At 41.3% G+C, this 16,905-nt stretch overlaps 1 protein-coding gene across 2 annotated transcripts in view; it reads left to right on the top strand.

Annotated features, from left to right (window-relative positions):
- The first annotated feature begins 532 nt into the window (after positions 1 to 532).
- The window catches only part of PRTG (protogenin), a 156,826-nt gene continuing 140,453 nt past the window's right edge, over positions 533 to 16,905 (top strand). Inside the window, exons 1-2 of one of the 2 annotated variants that reach the window (XM_025295631.3) lie at positions 534 to 1,353; positions 3,638 to 3,940. In XM_025295631.3, the coding sequence (XP_025151416.2) occupies positions 1,260 to 1,353; positions 3,638 to 3,940 (397 nt within the window). In that variant the 5' untranslated portion in view covers positions 534 to 1,259. Of the gene's footprint in view, positions 1,354 to 3,637; positions 3,941 to 16,905 lie in introns of both variants that reach the window. The other variant, XM_044925046.2, reaches the window with a different exon arrangement.

Here is a 16,905-nt window from a genome sequence, read left to right as displayed (position 1 = left end):
CTAATCATAGCCGTGGATTTCGTTTTGGATTAGGAAACCCTAATCCACATGTAAATATTCTCCGTGATCCCACACATGGTTAGCAATCCGATTACATTTTTAATGTACCTTTTAACGCCTCTTGTTATCCTTAATTACTTTTAAGACATGTGAACAAATTCACAACATTTGTGTCTTTCCAAGTCAGTTTAACTTGTAGCCAGGTAGTCTATCCACGCCTAGTCCCACAGACCCAGGTCGGAGAACCTAGACATCTCATCCGGCCTCACCTCTCAGGACAGGGCCTTTTGTGTGCACAGTTCTGACGAATTAAAGAACTTGATTAAGTTGAGAGATAATAAAACATCTCCCCAAACGGCAATTGTTCATTTCAGGGCACTTCTCAGAGATGTTTTTAAGCCAGCGCCGCTTCTGATGGGGACAGGGGGGACAGGAACCGTCCCTAAATGTGGGGGCTGATCTCCCGGAGATGCCTCCAGTGGAGCTGACAAATCTCTGAAGTGGGAAATAGTTTTCCCTCCGCAGGGCCTCGGCGTGTGAGGGATGGAGGGGGATGGGCAGGGGCCATCAGGGAAGAAGTCTCCGGCCTTTCCACGTCTCTCAACACCATCCCTCCGCCACCCCGCCTCCTCCTTCCCCGAATCCTAAACAAGCCCAGGAGTGAAGGGGGGTGGTCTGGGGAGGAAAGAGGGGCCCTGGGTTGGGCCTGGCCCCGGCTGGGAGGCTTGGCCTTTATGGCTCTGTCCTCGACGGTGGTGGGGAAAGCCAGAGGGGGCGGGGAAGCGGGCCTGAGACCCTCAGCCGGGGCTTGACCCCCAGGTGCATTGTCCAGCGAGGCCCGTCCCCTCCCCCCGGGGCCACGACCCGGCCGCTACGGGGCCCCCTCCTAGCGAGCGTCTCCCTCCGCGGCCGCACCGACCTCGCGGTCCTTAGACCAGGGGCCAGATGTAGAAAGTAGTCCCCAGGCCAGCAGCAGCGGCGCTGTCCACTCCACCGCCCCCGCCCCCTCCAGCCGTCGCCTCACTCCGCCCCCGGGCCGGACGCTCGAGCCCCCCGCCTCCTGCGAGCGGGTGTCCGTGCGCCGGCCTCGCGCTCCCGCAGAGAGCAGACACCGGCCGCGCCACGCCACGCCGGTACCCGAGCGGGAAACGCACGCTGCGTGTGTCCAGCCGCCGCGCGAAGAGGGCTCGGAGTTGGGGGCTGGCAGGCGGACAGCTGCAGAGGGACGCCGGGGGAGCATGCCCGCGCAGCCCCGCTGAATGGCGCCTTCCCTGCGACCCCTCGCTCGGCCGCGGCCGCCAGGGATGCTGCTCGGCGCGCTCCTGCTCCTGCCGCTCCTCGGCCGCGTACCAGGTGGGCGCGCTTTCTTCTGCGGCGGTGGGGAGTGAGCGGGCGCGAGCGGGCTGGGGAAGGAGGCAAAGGGGTGCGTGCGTTGGGAGGCGGCGGGGTCCTCTGCGGGAGCGCTGACCCCCGGCCTCTGCCCCCTCCCTGCAGCCAGTCGGAAGCCGCTGGAACGCGAGGTTCGCGCGGGTTCTGCTGGGGCGCGGGCGACAGTGGCCGCCTCTCGCAGCGCCCGCCCCTCCTCGCTGCGCAACTCCGGCCGCGCGCTGGGCGCCGGCGCCCGCTGTCCACTGTCGCCCCTGTCTCTTCGTGCCATTGTCCGCGCTCCGGCCGTGTCCTCGCCTCCGCGCCCAGCCCGGGCACCGCGCGCCCGCCCGCCCGCCTGTCTGCCTGGGCCGCAGCAGCCGCACGTGGCTTTATTTATATTGTTTCCTTAGTGGCAGCCTCGCCGCGCAGGGGGGCGCCGCTTTTCCGCGCGGCTCCCGGGTTTGTAGTGGGGGCTGCCTCACATTTTAGGGCGGGGGAAAAACTAGGTGAACTCAGCGCCCAGGTCAGACCCCTAAGTGCTCCCACTTTGCCGGAACCGGATCGAATGAGGAGGAGACGGGAAGGGTGGCATTGGAAAGAGAAGAGTGGAAGTTTTGTGGCCCATTTGTGCCCCGGAGGGGCAGTCGGGGGGAGGGGCCGGGAAGAAGTGTCCCGAAGCTGAGGAGGAAGGTATCAAAGTAGGATTTACTTCTCACAGCTAGGTATTTGGGGGCAGGATCTGAGATGTGCACGAATGTAAAGATCCCTCCAAACTCCAGGTTAGCCTTGCGCAAACTTGAATGAACTAATTTTTGGCTTTGTGTGTGTGTGTGTGTGTGTGTGTCCGGGTTGCTTTATCCCCAAACGGTTAAGAAGTGTAAAGTGGAGGGGGGTGGGCGGGGAGAAGAGGTGTTCAGAAGAATGGGTTCTTTTATTTATTTACAGATTACAAACCCCAGACTTTGGTGTTCTAACCACACCCCTCTTCTCCAGGAGGAGTTAGTTTTCTTTTAGCATGAGAAAAGGATCAAAGTCAGATGTGACTCGGAAACACAACGGGCGCCTTCCGGAGTGGTCCTCGCTGCGCGGGGCTGTTAGGGGCGCTCTTGTCGCCCTGGGCATCCATTAGGAGAAGTCAGCAGCCCGGGCGTGGGAGCGTGACTGGTGTGTGAGGTTTGGAGGACCTGCCTTGATGAGAAACAGATCAGTCTGTAGATTGGTACTGTGAAATCAAGACAATCAGAAGGAATATGAAATGCACACCCACCCCTCCCCGGCCCGACCCTGCTCCAGGGCGCTAATACTCTACTCGGCCCCAGTCAGTATGCAAGACTTTAGTTGACCTTTGCGCTAAATGAAGGAGGTGACAGGGTATTAGTTGGTCATCGGATGCTTTACTTTGGCGGGGACCTGGGCCGATGTGTATACTTAGAATAAAGCCTTTCCTCTGCTCTGATAAAAATGTGTATTGGTTGATTAAGCAATCTCCTCTCCCTATTAGACAGTAAGGACCAATTAGTCACACTTCCCCTCCCCCCCAACAGTTGGTAGTTCTAAAAAAAAAAAAAAAAAAAAAATGAAATAGAAGGTTCCTAATCCGATCACCCACTGAGTACAAGCAGCAAGAGTTACCAGCATTTCAGAGTCAACTGTTTGTCCTTTAAATACCTTATCATACTCTGCAGAAATTAAGTAAATGGGTCTCTTTCAAGAAGAGACAGAATCTTTGCTGTTAAAGGGCAGGTATAAAAGTGCAAACTTGTAATTTGTCACAAAAGATAAAACACACTTCCCAAAGGACTAGGTGCCAAGGGTTTCAAAAACTCTTCAAGGGACAAGGAAATAAACTTGCTTGTTCACAGAGTTGGAGTTTTGCTAATGATTTCTTGTAAAATTAGACTTTTACGACTTACTCTGTTCAAGATCTTTTTGACAAGCTTGTAAAAGTAGCAAACAGCTTTTGCTCAAGAGCCTTCCTGATGATTTTGAAACTCTAGCAGGGCACTTGAGAACAGAATTCTTAAAAGGGATGAAAAGTTATTGAAATCTTCCCGAGGCTTTTAGTGTAAGATGTTGTAAAAAGATTTATCTGATTTGTTGAAAAGGTTTGCTGAAACTTAGATTGGTTTATTAAGGTGTTTGTCAGTTAACTAATCTGGTTTGTTAAACTGTGACCCATTACACTCTGAATATGTGTTTTACAATTGTGTTAAGAAATGATTTTACACCTGTAATTCTGGATATGACTTTCCCCCCCTTTTCCTCGTAGGAGTATGGTGCTTTAGCGAACTGGTTTTTATAAAAGAACCACAGGATATAACTGTTACAAGAAAGGATCCAGTCGTTTTAGATTGCCAGGCTCATGGAGAAGTTCCTATTAAGGTCACTTGGTTGAAAAATGGAGCCAAAGTGTCTGAAAATAAGCGGATCCAGGTTCTGTCCAACGGCTCTTTATACATCAGTGAGGTGGAAGGCAAGCGAGGAGAGCAGTATGATGAAGGATTTTATCAGTGCTTGGCCATGAACAGACATGGAGCCATTCTTAGTCAAAAAGCTCATCTTACTTTATCAAGTAAGTGCTTAAGTTCTTGATTGTTGTGATGTTTTTCACTGCTACATTTTGATGGTTTTTTGATTTTCATTAATATGCTATCCTGAAAAATCATACATTAGGAATTTTCCTGGAGATAGTTGATGCTAAGGCCTGCAAAAAAATCTGAGGGGAAAATATATATGCATGTATAAATTTGAATGAGTGAGAACAAAAGTCACATTTACGTTTAGAACACCAGAACTTGTAGAGGTGACTTTATATGAATCAACACTTCAAACTCTGAAAAGAGTTGGTGAAAATTTGGTCAACACAACAAAGGTTGTCTAAAATCTCATTTTCAAAATTAATAATTAAATTTTGAAAATCATAAAGTGTTTTCTGCTTTGTAAATGGTCCTTAAACCCTAAATCTTCCATATAACCCAACCTTTCAGTTCTCTGACTGCTTTAAGATCACCCATGTTGCTTTTTAATTGAAAGAGAGGGCACCGGTCAGTAACTCTCAAGCCTTTGAAGTATTCGTAGGCTTTTCCTGCTGGGAGAGAAAGAGATTAAGGCCATTTCCATATTATGCCTAATGGACTTAAACCAGATCTGCCCACTTTTTCTCAGTTGTCATAAAGTTTGCTGTCTAATGATTTCCTTTGTATTAACAACCCCATCAGATCAACCATTTGTCCAAGTGACCCACTACTTGGTGGTTGCCCTGATAACCGTTGAGTGTAAACGTGGGCCTACGATAGTCAGAGAACTCCTTGTTTTCACTGAAGCTTTCCATCTCTTCAGGTGATCCCACACCCAGTACTCAAGATTACAATAGATGAAATTTAAAACACAACTGTATCTTAAAAACAGTTTTACAGGCATCGTATCCACATGTTTTTGTTAATCCACAAAAGATAGATTTTGCTCTACACCTACAAATTGATCATTTACAAGATGAATACTAGAAGGAGGGAGCTCTTGAGATAAAGTCATAATCTTCAGGAAATGGTTTCTTCAAGTTCTCCACAAGTTGAAATTTAGGAAGCTATTGGTGGGGGTTTCCTAGGTGACTTTATTGTAACAGTCCATATTTATGCCACCTTCATTTTAGTAACTTATTTGCGCAATAATAATTAATAGTAGAAAATAAATTGTAAGCGAAGATCTTTTTGTATTGAAATATGTCAGGAAAGTAGAGACGTTTCCAATTCTAATAAGCCTGAGAGAATGTCTGATAAACTTGCTTCTTCTTTTTTTTTTTTTTTTTTGCTGTGATCGTTGGTCAATCATCATTTGTTGCTGTTGTTGTTGAGTAATGGTTTTTCACTACCATATTGTTTTCAGGATAGTGTGCTTTTTATGCCTATGTTTTATTCATTTAAATTTTGTCTAATTGTTCCATAAAGTTGTAATTTTTTTCACCTTTTTGGGTTTGTGGAATCTTGTGTTTTCATGTCCAAAAACTGTAACTTGTATTACTTTGCTAAGGAGAAGGGGCAGGGTGGAAAGGTGGAGGGGGACTGATGGCTCTGAAAGATTTGTCATGACCGCTCTGTATCAGGACCTCTTTAGCAGCCTGCCAATTCTAGGACACTTAGAAATGCTTTGAAAACATGCAGAGCTTTCAGGTTTCATAAATAGTCTCAATAGTTTTAACAATAGTAACTAACAATGTTAGTAACAGTGAAACGAAGGTTTGTATTGGCTTTTGAGTAGCCTTAGGTTTTTATCTTTATAAAAATTATTAATGACAAATATTTTATTAGATGTAAATATTTTGAAGGAGTTGGTGGTGAAGTAGTTTTGATATTTTAAGTATCAAAAAACCTTTCTAGTTAAACTATGTAGAACATTGCTTTGCTATTAAATATCAACTATAGTATGTTATAGGAACCACACTTTTCATATGCACACATCTTATTAACTTGGAGGAGGTACTCTGCTCAGAAAGTGCATTCAGTTATTATAGATTTAAAGTAAGATATGCCTAGTGAGTTTAGATTTTTCATTAAAATATGAAATTTCTTAGAGATTTAAAATTTACGAAGTCAGTTCTGATGTCTGAGAAGCAGTGTCCAATGACATTGTAGGCTTGGATGACTTTATCCTGTGTTTAGGGTGAAGATGTAATACATATTAAACAGGAAGAGAATAGGCATTAAGTGGACATTCTGTTTTTTTTTTTTTGTTTTTTTTTTTTTTGAAGGCTGGCTCTCTCCTAGTTATTGATAGCAGCGGGGTGCAAGTATGTTCTTTTTATTTTCTGGTCAAGGGTTTTGTTGCCAAGCATATCATTTAGTTCTGAAGTGTAATAAATATAGCACCTGGAAATCTAAAACTTTAATCGGTGCGAGTTTTAGATTTTTAACACAGGCAATAAAGTCTTGGTTTCTAAACTTAGGAACTAGAAGCTGAAAGTTGCACTCTAGGCAAGAATTCCATTATTCATGTGTAAATTAGGAATTCACAGGGTTAAAAGGTTAGAAACTGGCCAGGATGAGGTTTACCCTTGTGATAAAGAGCAGATGACCCTCATTCATTGGCCGAAGCTTTCATGTAGCTCTTCTGCAAAGTTAGTTATTGCCATGAATTGTTCTTGAGGAATGCAGAAATTCAAATGTGAGCAGGCCTTTCCTTAAGTGTCACTGTGGAGCCTTATCTCCCAGGCACATCAGAGCCTGCTGTGGGGACAAGGTTCCTCCCCTAAGGCCTGGAGGCTTTGCTTTCCTGTTCATCCAAGCACAAAAGAATTTGTCTAACTTAGCTTTTCTAAAGCATCCCATTTTTAAAGGAAAGTATAGGGTTAAAGTAAAATTTAGGTTTTTTTTTTTAAGTTAATCCTTTTTATTGATAGCTATTTTAGCCATTTTACATTTTCATGTAATTAGAATAGAAAAGGGAGTGATGTGGAGGGCTCTTTTTCCAGTTGTATACAATAGTAGGAACAGGAGATTCAACCTTTACCTATAAATTTCAGTATTTTTAACTTTTGGCAGATCAAATTTTCACTTTCATAGGTGCTAAGTCTTCACTATATAAATAATTTAATTTAAATATTTTAGGAGTAAGAAATAATCTATGACATCTTGACATTTCTTACATTCTAAATGTTGAAGTAAGTAAGATAAATTTCATAGAAAAGCATTAGTGTGGTAAAACGGTCTCATATTTCAACAAGTTTAAATTAAGATAAGAGACATTTGAGAGAAGTAAAGGAGGAGGCGGGTTGTGTTCTGTGATGTGTAAAAGACTGGCGGTAAGCTAGTGATTGAACAGGAAGCTGGTTGTTTATTTCCTTTCCATAAAAGGTGGAAATTGAGTCTTAGGATGGAGGGAAAGAGCTGACATAAAGCTGACTTATATTTGCTGGGTTTTTCACGACTGTTCACTTGGGTGTGAAATAAATTTTAAGTGAGCACTTGTAGCTGGAAGACCACTGGAATTATTACAACTTTATGATGGATTTCACCCCCCACCCCAAATTTTGAGATTAGTTTTAGCATCCATCAAACTAATAGCAGTAGTTGTTTTTCTTTAAAAGACTGTAGGTTGTTTTCAATGAATAACATGTTTATCATTTCAGTTTAAGTTCAGATGAAACGACATTTTTTGGTGAGATTAATGAAAAACTGTTCTATGAGTGTGGTTTCTATTTTAAAGAGTAATACATAAATTATCACTCAAAACTGATCTTTGAAATGTGAAGGTAAAATATATTCAAAACATTGGAAGTCTTGTTAGAAAGAAAAGAAGGTGGGTGGTATATTGAAAAGAGAAAGATAAGAACTATGAACCTATTAGCCTAAATTTTGAATTTATTAATCATCCTCGACCCCAGATGGGCAAGAATTTGCTTCATTGACTCTTAGTGAGATTTGTAGATGCTGTAAAAAGGATAACATCTCTTACCTGTGTGCATGTTCACTTCCAATCAAGCTGTTAACAGTTACTTGTCCTAACTCTAGAGTGCTAGCACAAAAGCAAAAATTGTTTGATTTTGGAAAAATAAGACAAACTGAGATATTTAGAGAGCCTAATCTGCCAGCATTGTAGATAAGGTTCAGATGGTGCTTTCTGGGATCCAAGAAAAATCATCTTTAAATAGAAGAGAGGGTGGTATGGTTGAAAAGTACATGTTTAAATTAAAAACTGACCATCCTAAAATTGTCTAAGTTAAGGCAGGGAAGTAAAAGCACATGTAGTTCTACAGGCTTATTTACAATAACACTTGGTTCTTAAAGTCTGTCTGCCTAAAAGGTTTATCAGGTACCTGTAATCTCTGGGTGATGAAACCAGTTTTTCCCACTTTGCACTTGATTATTGAGGATCATTTCTCATTTTCAGAAACCTGTAATACTATCTCACTATTTTTCAAAGTTGTCGGAGTTTTTATTTTTCAGTGAAGCAGAGTTCACTGAGGGATAGAAATATAATTTGCTTTAAGATATATAAATGTGTTTATTTCTGTCAAGCTTCTTAATGGAATTTTGATGGGCATTTGGTATGGCCCTGCTGTGTCAACTAGCTCTGATTATTCTAAAGAAAGGCCCTTACTCTCAGCACTTGTTTGTCTGGGCATTTGTTGTCATTTCCCCTGAATTTAACAGCTGGGCTTATTGATGAAGTCCAGAGCAGTTTAAAAGAATAGCAGAAAACAAATCTCTTAAGCAGCCGTGTTAGGTTGAATGAATATTTCAATTAATAAATGAATGCATTTGAGGTTACTTTTTTTGAAAACTTTTATATTCTTGACTACAGTTTCGAGACATGATTTTTTCTCTCTCATTGGCAGAGGTGCTCAATTAAGGTTATTTACTTTCAGCTTTTAAACTGGCAATTACTATTAATGTGAAAATAATCATGTTAAGTCAAGCATTTTGCTGAGGATTATACTTGCATTTTACAATCATCTGATTATTGATGTTTTAAGAAAAATTCTAAAAATTATACCACAAATATAAGCTTTTTCTTGTCAATCAGGGCTATCTTAGTACTTCTGACAGTTTATGGTGTTCAGACTCTTTATTAAAACATTTTAAAAACTCATCATTTCCTATATATCTTAGTACATAAGAGAGGAAGAAGATATGGTTGTAATCATTGAAGCAGAATTGACAGTTGCCCTAACATGATAATTGGCACAGAGGAAGTTCACAGTCAACAATGGACAATAGTGATGTACAAAAAAGGTAAAACTGTACCAAATTACCTTCAGTGGCTGTAATTCTGAAGCCAAGTGAACTGCTTTGGGGATATGTATTACAGAGGATAAAGGCGTCATCCTCACAAAGGTCTCTGACACTAATCTGACAAATACTTTCCTGACTTTTACATTTCTTGTTTTTTTTCTTTTTTAAAACCTCTGGTTCTCAGAAACTGCTTTTGATGAGCTTTAAAAGCCAAATTCTTATAGACTGAACAGAAGGTATGAATTAAATTTTTTTTTTTTTTTTTTTTTAGTTTCTAGAGTGTTTGCCTTTTCTGTGTGTATGTGTGTGTGTATTTTATAGCTTTAATATGTGTAATGACTAGATTAATCAAGTAACTATTGGGGAGTGCAATCATTGTTCACGGTCCTGGTTTCAAACTTGTATCCTTGCTGGACTTAATTTTTAGGACTGATGAAAATAAAATTTTCTTTAAAATTTTTGCTTTATGAAACTATAGTAAATCCCTGTTTGGAACAATGTGACATTTAAAAAAAAAAATGATGTTGCTTTATATAGACATCTTTCTCTAAGTAAATCATATTCCTTTGGGATAATCCCCCCAAATGGCCCCCCCCTTTTTTTGGTAGTCTTTTTAGTACTACTGAGAATATGATTTAGTAGTATTTAGAATGGATCTTCAATTCCACCAGTATACCAAATATATATATAGAGAGAGAGTTAATTGATTACATTTCTCAGGGTTTCTCAGCCTTGGTTCAGTTGAAATTTGGGGCTCAGTAATTCTTCATTGCAGATGCTGACTTGTATAACATAGGATGTGTAGCTTCTAGATACCAGATGCCAATGGCACTGTTTTCTAGCTATGTTGATGAAAGAATGTGTTTTGGGAGGCAAAATCACCCCTGGTGGAGAGCCACTGATGTTTCTGAAAGTAGTGGCAAACTTCAATCCAAGTAATACTTGGTTATTAGTTTTTCTAACTGTTTTTGTCTTAACTTGATATTCAACTTTTCTTGGTGTTAAATTTATTGATTGAAGACTCCTTTCCATCCCTTTTCACACTCAAGAGTATATTGACAACTGCTATTAAGAGTTTATCCTCCTGTAGGTTTATTCATTTTGATTTCAGTTTTTTAGATCTTTTCTTGGGAATATCTAGTCCAAGAGTAAACACAAATTTCATTTAGTCATGTTTATGTAACACTTTTTTTTTCTTAATGTGATGGACACTGTAGTTGAAGAGATGAGAAATCGCCATGTGTGGTAAATGTTAGAGAATGTTAGAGAACATCTTTTGTGAGTGCAGCAGTGAGTGCAAGGGACCTTTTGAAGGAGGTAGCCATTATCTTCATTACCTCCCCCATAGTTTGGATAAGGAGATACCCCTATGTCCAAGGGCAGAGAAGCCCCAGCAAGACCATAGGCACTAGAGCGGCAGCTGCGCAGCACTGGAGCAACTTTGAGGAGATACCCCATGTCTAAGGGCAAAGGAGAAGCCCTAGAAAGATGGTAGGAGGGGCGAAATCACGTTTAGAATCAAACCCCGTACCTGCCAGAGACACTCAGAGGGCTCGAACAAACCTTGTGTGCACCAAGACCCAGAGACAACACACAGACTGAGGCAGAACTGTGTTTGAGTGTCTCCTGTGGCGGTCTGGGTTAGCAGTGGACTGCTGCAGGGGCAGGGGCTCTGGGTGCAGCAGACTTGGGTATGGCTTAAGCCCTCTTGGAGGAGGTCACCATTAACCCCACCACAGAACTGCCAGAACTTACACAGGACTGGGCAAATGGACTCTTAGACGGTACAAACAGAACCTTGTGTGCACCAGGACCCAGGAGAAACGAGCAGTGACCCCACAAGAGACTGACCCAGACTTGCCCGTGAGTGTCTAGGAGTCTCTGGCAGAGGCGTGGGTCGGTGGTGGCCTGCTGCAGTGTCAGGGGCGCTGAGTGTAGCAGTGTGTGCATGGGGCCTTTTGAAGGAGGTTGCCTTTATCTTCATTACCTCCACCATAGTTTGGCTCCCAGGTAAATAATAGGGAGGGAACACAGCTCCACCCATCAACAGAAAACCGGATTAAAGATTTACTGAGCATGGCCCTGCCTATCAGAACAAGACCCAGTTTCCCCCTCAGTCAGTCTCTCCCATCAGGAAGCTTCCATAAGCCTCTTATCCTTTTCCATCAGAGGGCAGACAGGCTGAAAACCACAATCACAGAAAACTAACCAATCTGATCAAATGGACCACAGCCTTGTCTAACTGAATGAAACTGAGCCATGCCTTATAAGGCCACCCAAGATGGACGGGTCATGGTGGAGAGTTCTGACATAATGTGGTCCATTGGAGAAGGGAATGGCAAACCACTTCAGTATTCTTGCCTTGAGAACCCCAGGTACAGTATGAAAAGGCAAAAAGATAGGACACTGAAAGATGAACTCCCTAGGTCGGTAGGTGCCCACTATGCTACTGGAGAAGAGTGGAAAAATAACTCCAGAAAGAATGAAGAAACAGAGCCAAAGCAAAAATAACACCCAGTTGTGGCTGTGATGGGTGGTGGAAGTAAAGTCCAGCTGTAAAGAGCAATATTGCTTAGGTCCATGAATCAAGGCAAATTGGAAGTGGTCAGACAGGAGATGGCAAGAGTGAATGTCGACATTTTAGATATCAGTGAACTAAAATGGACTGGAATGGATGAATTTAACTCAGATGACCATTACATCTATTACTGTGGGCAAGAATCCCTTAGAAGAAATGGAGTAGCCATCATAGTCAACAAAAGAGTCCAAAATTCTATACTTGGATGCAATCTCAAAAATGACAGAATGATCTCATTTGTTTCCAAGGCAAACCATTCAGTATCACAGTAATCCAAGTCTGTGCCCCCCCCAGTAATGCTGAAGTAGCTGAACAGTTCTATAGCTCAGTTGGTAAAGAATCCGCCTGCAATGCAAGAGACCCGAGTTTGATTCCTGGGTCAGGATGATCCCCTGGAGAAGGGAAAGGCTACCCACTCCAGTATGCTGTCCTAGAGAATTCCATGGACAGTCCATGGGGTCACAAAGAGTCGGACATGACTGAGCCACTTTCACTTTCAAATGAAGACCTACAAGACCTTCTAGAACTAACATCCAAAAAAGATGTCCTCTTCATTATAGGGGATTAGAATGCAAAAGTAGGAAGCCAAGAGGTACATGGAGTAATAGGCAAATTTGGCCTTGGAATACAAAACAAAGCAGGTCAAAGGCTAACAGAGTTTTGCCAAGAGAATGCACTGGTCATAGCAAGCACCCTCTTCCAACAACACAAGAGAAGACGTTACACATGTACATGACCAAATGGTCAGTACTGAAATCAAATTGATTATATTCTTTGCAGCCAAAGATGGAGAAGCTCGATATAGTCAGCAAAAACAAGAGTGGGAGCCGACTGTGGCTCAGATCATGAACTCCTTATTGCCAAATTCAGACTTAAACTGAAGAAAGTAGGGAAAACCACTGGACCAATCAGGTATGACCTAAATCAAATCCTTTACATTTATACAGTAAAAGTGAGAAATAGATTCAAGGGACTAGATCTGATAGACAGAGTACCTGATGAACTATGGACAGGCGTCCATGACATTGTACAGGAGGCAGGGATCAAGACCACCCCCAAGAAAAAGAAATGCAAAAAGGCAAAATGGTTGTCTGAGGAAGCCTTACAAATAGCTGAGAAAAAAAGAGAAGCTAAAAGCAAAGGAGAAAAGGAAAGATATACCCATCTGAATGCAGAGTTTCAAAGAATAGCGAAGAGAGATAAGAAAACCTTCCTCAGTGATCAGTGCAAAGAAATAGAGGAAAACAATAGAATGGGAAAGACTATAGATCTCTTCAAGAAAATTAGAGATACCAAGGGAACATTTCATGCAAAGTTGGGCTCGATAAAGGACAGAAATGGTATGGACCTTACAGCAGCAGAAGATTCTAAGAAGAGGTGGCAAGAATGCACAAAACTGTACAAAACAGATCTTGACCTGGATAAGCATGATGGTGTGATCACTCACCTAGACCCAGACAGCCTGGAATGTAAAGTCAAGTGGACCTTAGGAATAATCATTATGAACAAAGGTAGTGGAGGTGATGGAATTCCAGGTGAGCTACTTCAAATCCTAAAAGATGATGTTGTGTAAGTGCAGCATTCGATATGTCAGCACATCTGGACAACTCAGCTGTGGCCAGAGGACTGGAAAAGGTCAGTTTTCATTGCAATCCCAAAGAAAGGCAGTGCCAAAGAATGTTCAGGCTACTGCACAATTGCACTCATCTCATATGCTAGCAAAGTAATGCTCAAAATTCTCCAAGCCAGGCTTCAATGGTACATAAACCATGAACTTCCAGATGTTCAAGTTGGATTTAGAAATGACAGAGGAACCAGATCAAATTACCAACATCCACTGGATCATCAAAAAAGCAAGAGAGTTCCAGAAAAACATCTGCTTTATTGTCTATGCCAAAGCCTTTGACTGTGTGGGTCACAACAAACTGTAGAAAATTCCTAAAGAGATGGGAATACCAGACCACCTGACCTGCTTTTTAAGAAATCTGTATGCAGGTCAAGAAACAACAGTTAGAACTGAACATGGAACAACAGACTGGTTCCAAACTGGGAAAGGAGTACATTAAGGCTGTATATTGTCACCCTGCTTATTTCTATGCAGAGTACGTCATGTGAAATGCCAGGCTGGATGAAGCCCAAGGTGGAATCAGGATTGTCAGGAGAAATATCAATAACCTCAGATACACAGATGACACCACCATTATGGCAGAAAGCGAAAAAGAACTAAAGATCCTCTTGATGAAAGAGGAGAGTGAAAAAGTTGGCTTAAAACTCAACATTCAGGAAACGAAGATCATGGCATCCAGTCCCATCACTTCATGGCAAATAGATGGAGAAACAGCGGAAACAGTGAGAGACTTTATTTTCTTGGGCTCCAGAATCACTGCAGATGGTGACTGCAGCCATGAAATAAAAAGACACTTGCTTCTTGGAAGAAAAGCATGACCAACCCAGACAGCATATTAAATAGCAGAGACATTACTTAACCAGCAAAGGTCCGTTTAGTCAAAACAATGGTTTTTCCATTAGTCATGTATGGATGTGAGAGTTGGACTATAAAGAAAGCTGAGCACCGAAGAATTGATGCTTTTGAACTGTGGTGTTGAAGAAGACTCTTGAGAGTCCCTTGTACTGCAAGGAGATCCAACAAGTCTATCCTATGGGAAATCAGTCCTGAATATTCATTGGAAGGACTGATGCTGAAGCTGAAACGACAATACTTGGCCCCCTGATGTGAAGAGCTGACTGATTTGAAAGGACCCTGATGCTGGGAAAGATTGAAGGCGGGAGGAGAAGGGGACAACAGAGGATGAGATGGTTGAATGGCATCAGTGACATGATGGAGATGGGTTTGAGTAGGCTCCGGGAGTTGGTGATGAACAGGGAGGCCTGGTGTGCTGCAGTCCATGGGGTCTCAAAGAGTCACACACAACTGAGTGACTGAACTGAACTGAACATGATGATAAGTAAAACTGTATGAGGTTAACAACCATAGAATAACATTTGCTGTGTAGTAGGTGGTTCATTGGGTAAATTGTTAACAGAAGTCTTTTCAACTCATTCATTGGTACCATAGACTTATTTTGGGCAGAAGTAATTTAACTTTTATAGATAATAATGTGAAGATGGTAGAATCTTCTGAGGGTATCAAAGGGTTATTAAAAGAAAAAGAATTAGACAATATAATATTTAACTAGTACACAGAAAGTCACATGGAAATTTTTGAGTGATTGTTATTGAAATATTTGTTTTATGTTATTTTTTAAAAACTTTTTATTTTGTATTGGGGTTAGCCGATTAACAATGTTGTGATAGTTTCAGGTGAACAGTGAACGGACTCCACCATATATATACATGTATCCATTCTCCCCCAGACTTCCCTTTCATCCAGCCTTCCACATAAGATTGAGCAGAATCCATCTTCTGTACAGTAGGTACTTGTTGGTCATCCATTTTGAAATATTTGTTTTACATTACTTAGTAGCAGTGGGCAGGGATTTCGTAGTTTTTAATCTTCTGCAGGATATTACTCGTTGTGTATGCCTCAGTTTTGGTTAAGCTGTTTATGCTAGTAAAAGTTATGATTATTGCTACATGGAGTTAATCACCCATAGGGGCCAGTAGCTACTGGTGACTCGGAGATAGACGAAGAAGGAACCAGAATATTTTAAAGTTGCTCTAGTGCTGAGCAAGGGTGGTTAAATGTTTTTGGTACCGTGTGTTCTATGCCAAAAATGTACTTGGAGTGGAACAAATCACTAATTAGTTCAAAATAGAAGAATGCACATTTTCATTATATTTGAGGAAAATAGTATTTGGGTCAAAGCAGAATTTTAATATTGTTGAGTTCTTATTTTCCTGCCCTTGTAGTCATTCATAAAGAGGTGATGGAGTTGACAGTTTCCAATAGCTGGTAAATGCTCTTAGCGTTGCTGTGTTTTTTATTCAGTTACTGGGAGGGGTGAGGTGGGAAGGCAGGAAGATTGATAGAAAGGCAGAAGAGCCAAACATTAATGCCTTCTCCGTTATTGGTGACGTACACAACTTTAGACAAATCACTTTATCATTCTGATCATTGTCAGATCTTGGACAGATACTTGTCTTATCTATAAAAATAGGTATCTGGGGAGAAAAAGGAGGGATGGATATTGAGCAACACAGTGCCCTTAGTTTTGTAATTCTGTTATAATTCTAAGTAAATGGCCAAGAGATTATGTTTTTGTAAGGCTGAGTCCGGTGACATTGCAAGAGAACAATTTGAGTCATGGAGAAAAAATTAAAGTAGCTTGTCAGTTATTTGGTACTTTTAAGAATTCATACTCTTGCCATAGACCTTGGGAAGATCTGATTTTGGAGAGGGGAAGCCTTTAAGCAGTACTGATCATTTGAACTAGTATTATTTTTAGGAGTCTAGAAAAGTAGATTACCTTGCCTGAGATTGGACAGTTCAGAATAGTTGTGCTGCTTTGAAGGCTGACATAGTGTAAGAGAGGTATAACTTTACAAATATGTGTCTGGCTCTGCCAGTAATTAATAGTGTATTCTAATGTTTATTGACTCGGTGTTTGAAAAAAGTAGTACCGATTTCATCTTAAGAGAGTTTTGCTAGTGTTATTAGTGTTTTAATAGAAATAGATTATACTGGCTTCCTGCTGTGACCACCAATTCCTGTTAAGAATGATAAGGTTTAATTTTTCCCCCAGCTTTCAAACTGAATTAGCTTGAATCCCTCTGATTGGACTTAAAGTAATTTCGATTAAAGTATTGACCTCAAACTGGACAGATAACAAGAAAAAATGCTTTGATGTTGGTATTGCATTTTGGTAGTTCTTTTTTAAAGGGAGATCACTAATTTTCTTGAATAATTTTACCAGCTAAAAGTGTTCACTATTTTCTTAAAAAGAATTCATTTTTATATGTTTAAGAAAGCTGTATTTTCATGCTCTGACTTAGTAATAAGTTTAATATAATTTTAATTGAGGAAGCAGCTTCATTCAGTAAAGCAGTAAGGTTACCAAAGTTTCACCAAAAGGATTATTAAAATTATCCTAATGATGGAGTAATGTTTCTTCAAAGCCTGTTAGTATCTTTACCTGGATGATTTACCACATTTTTAGAACTAATAACACTTGAAAGAAAATATACAGACAGAAGAAACTTTGTGAAATTTGAATCTATCAAATGTCAACTCGGAAGTTCTAATATTAAGGGAGAGAATTTTACTGCTTAGCA

The sequence above is a fragment of the Bubalus bubalis genome, chromosome 11, assembly GCF_019923935.1.
Source record: "Bubalus bubalis isolate 160015118507 breed Murrah chromosome 11, NDDB_SH_1, whole genome shotgun sequence".
Lineage (NCBI taxonomy): Eukaryota > Metazoa > Chordata > Mammalia > Artiodactyla > Bovidae > Bubalus > Bubalus bubalis.
The sequence above is the reverse complement of the archived record's forward strand: the minus strand, read 5'-3'. Positions and strand labels throughout refer to the sequence as shown.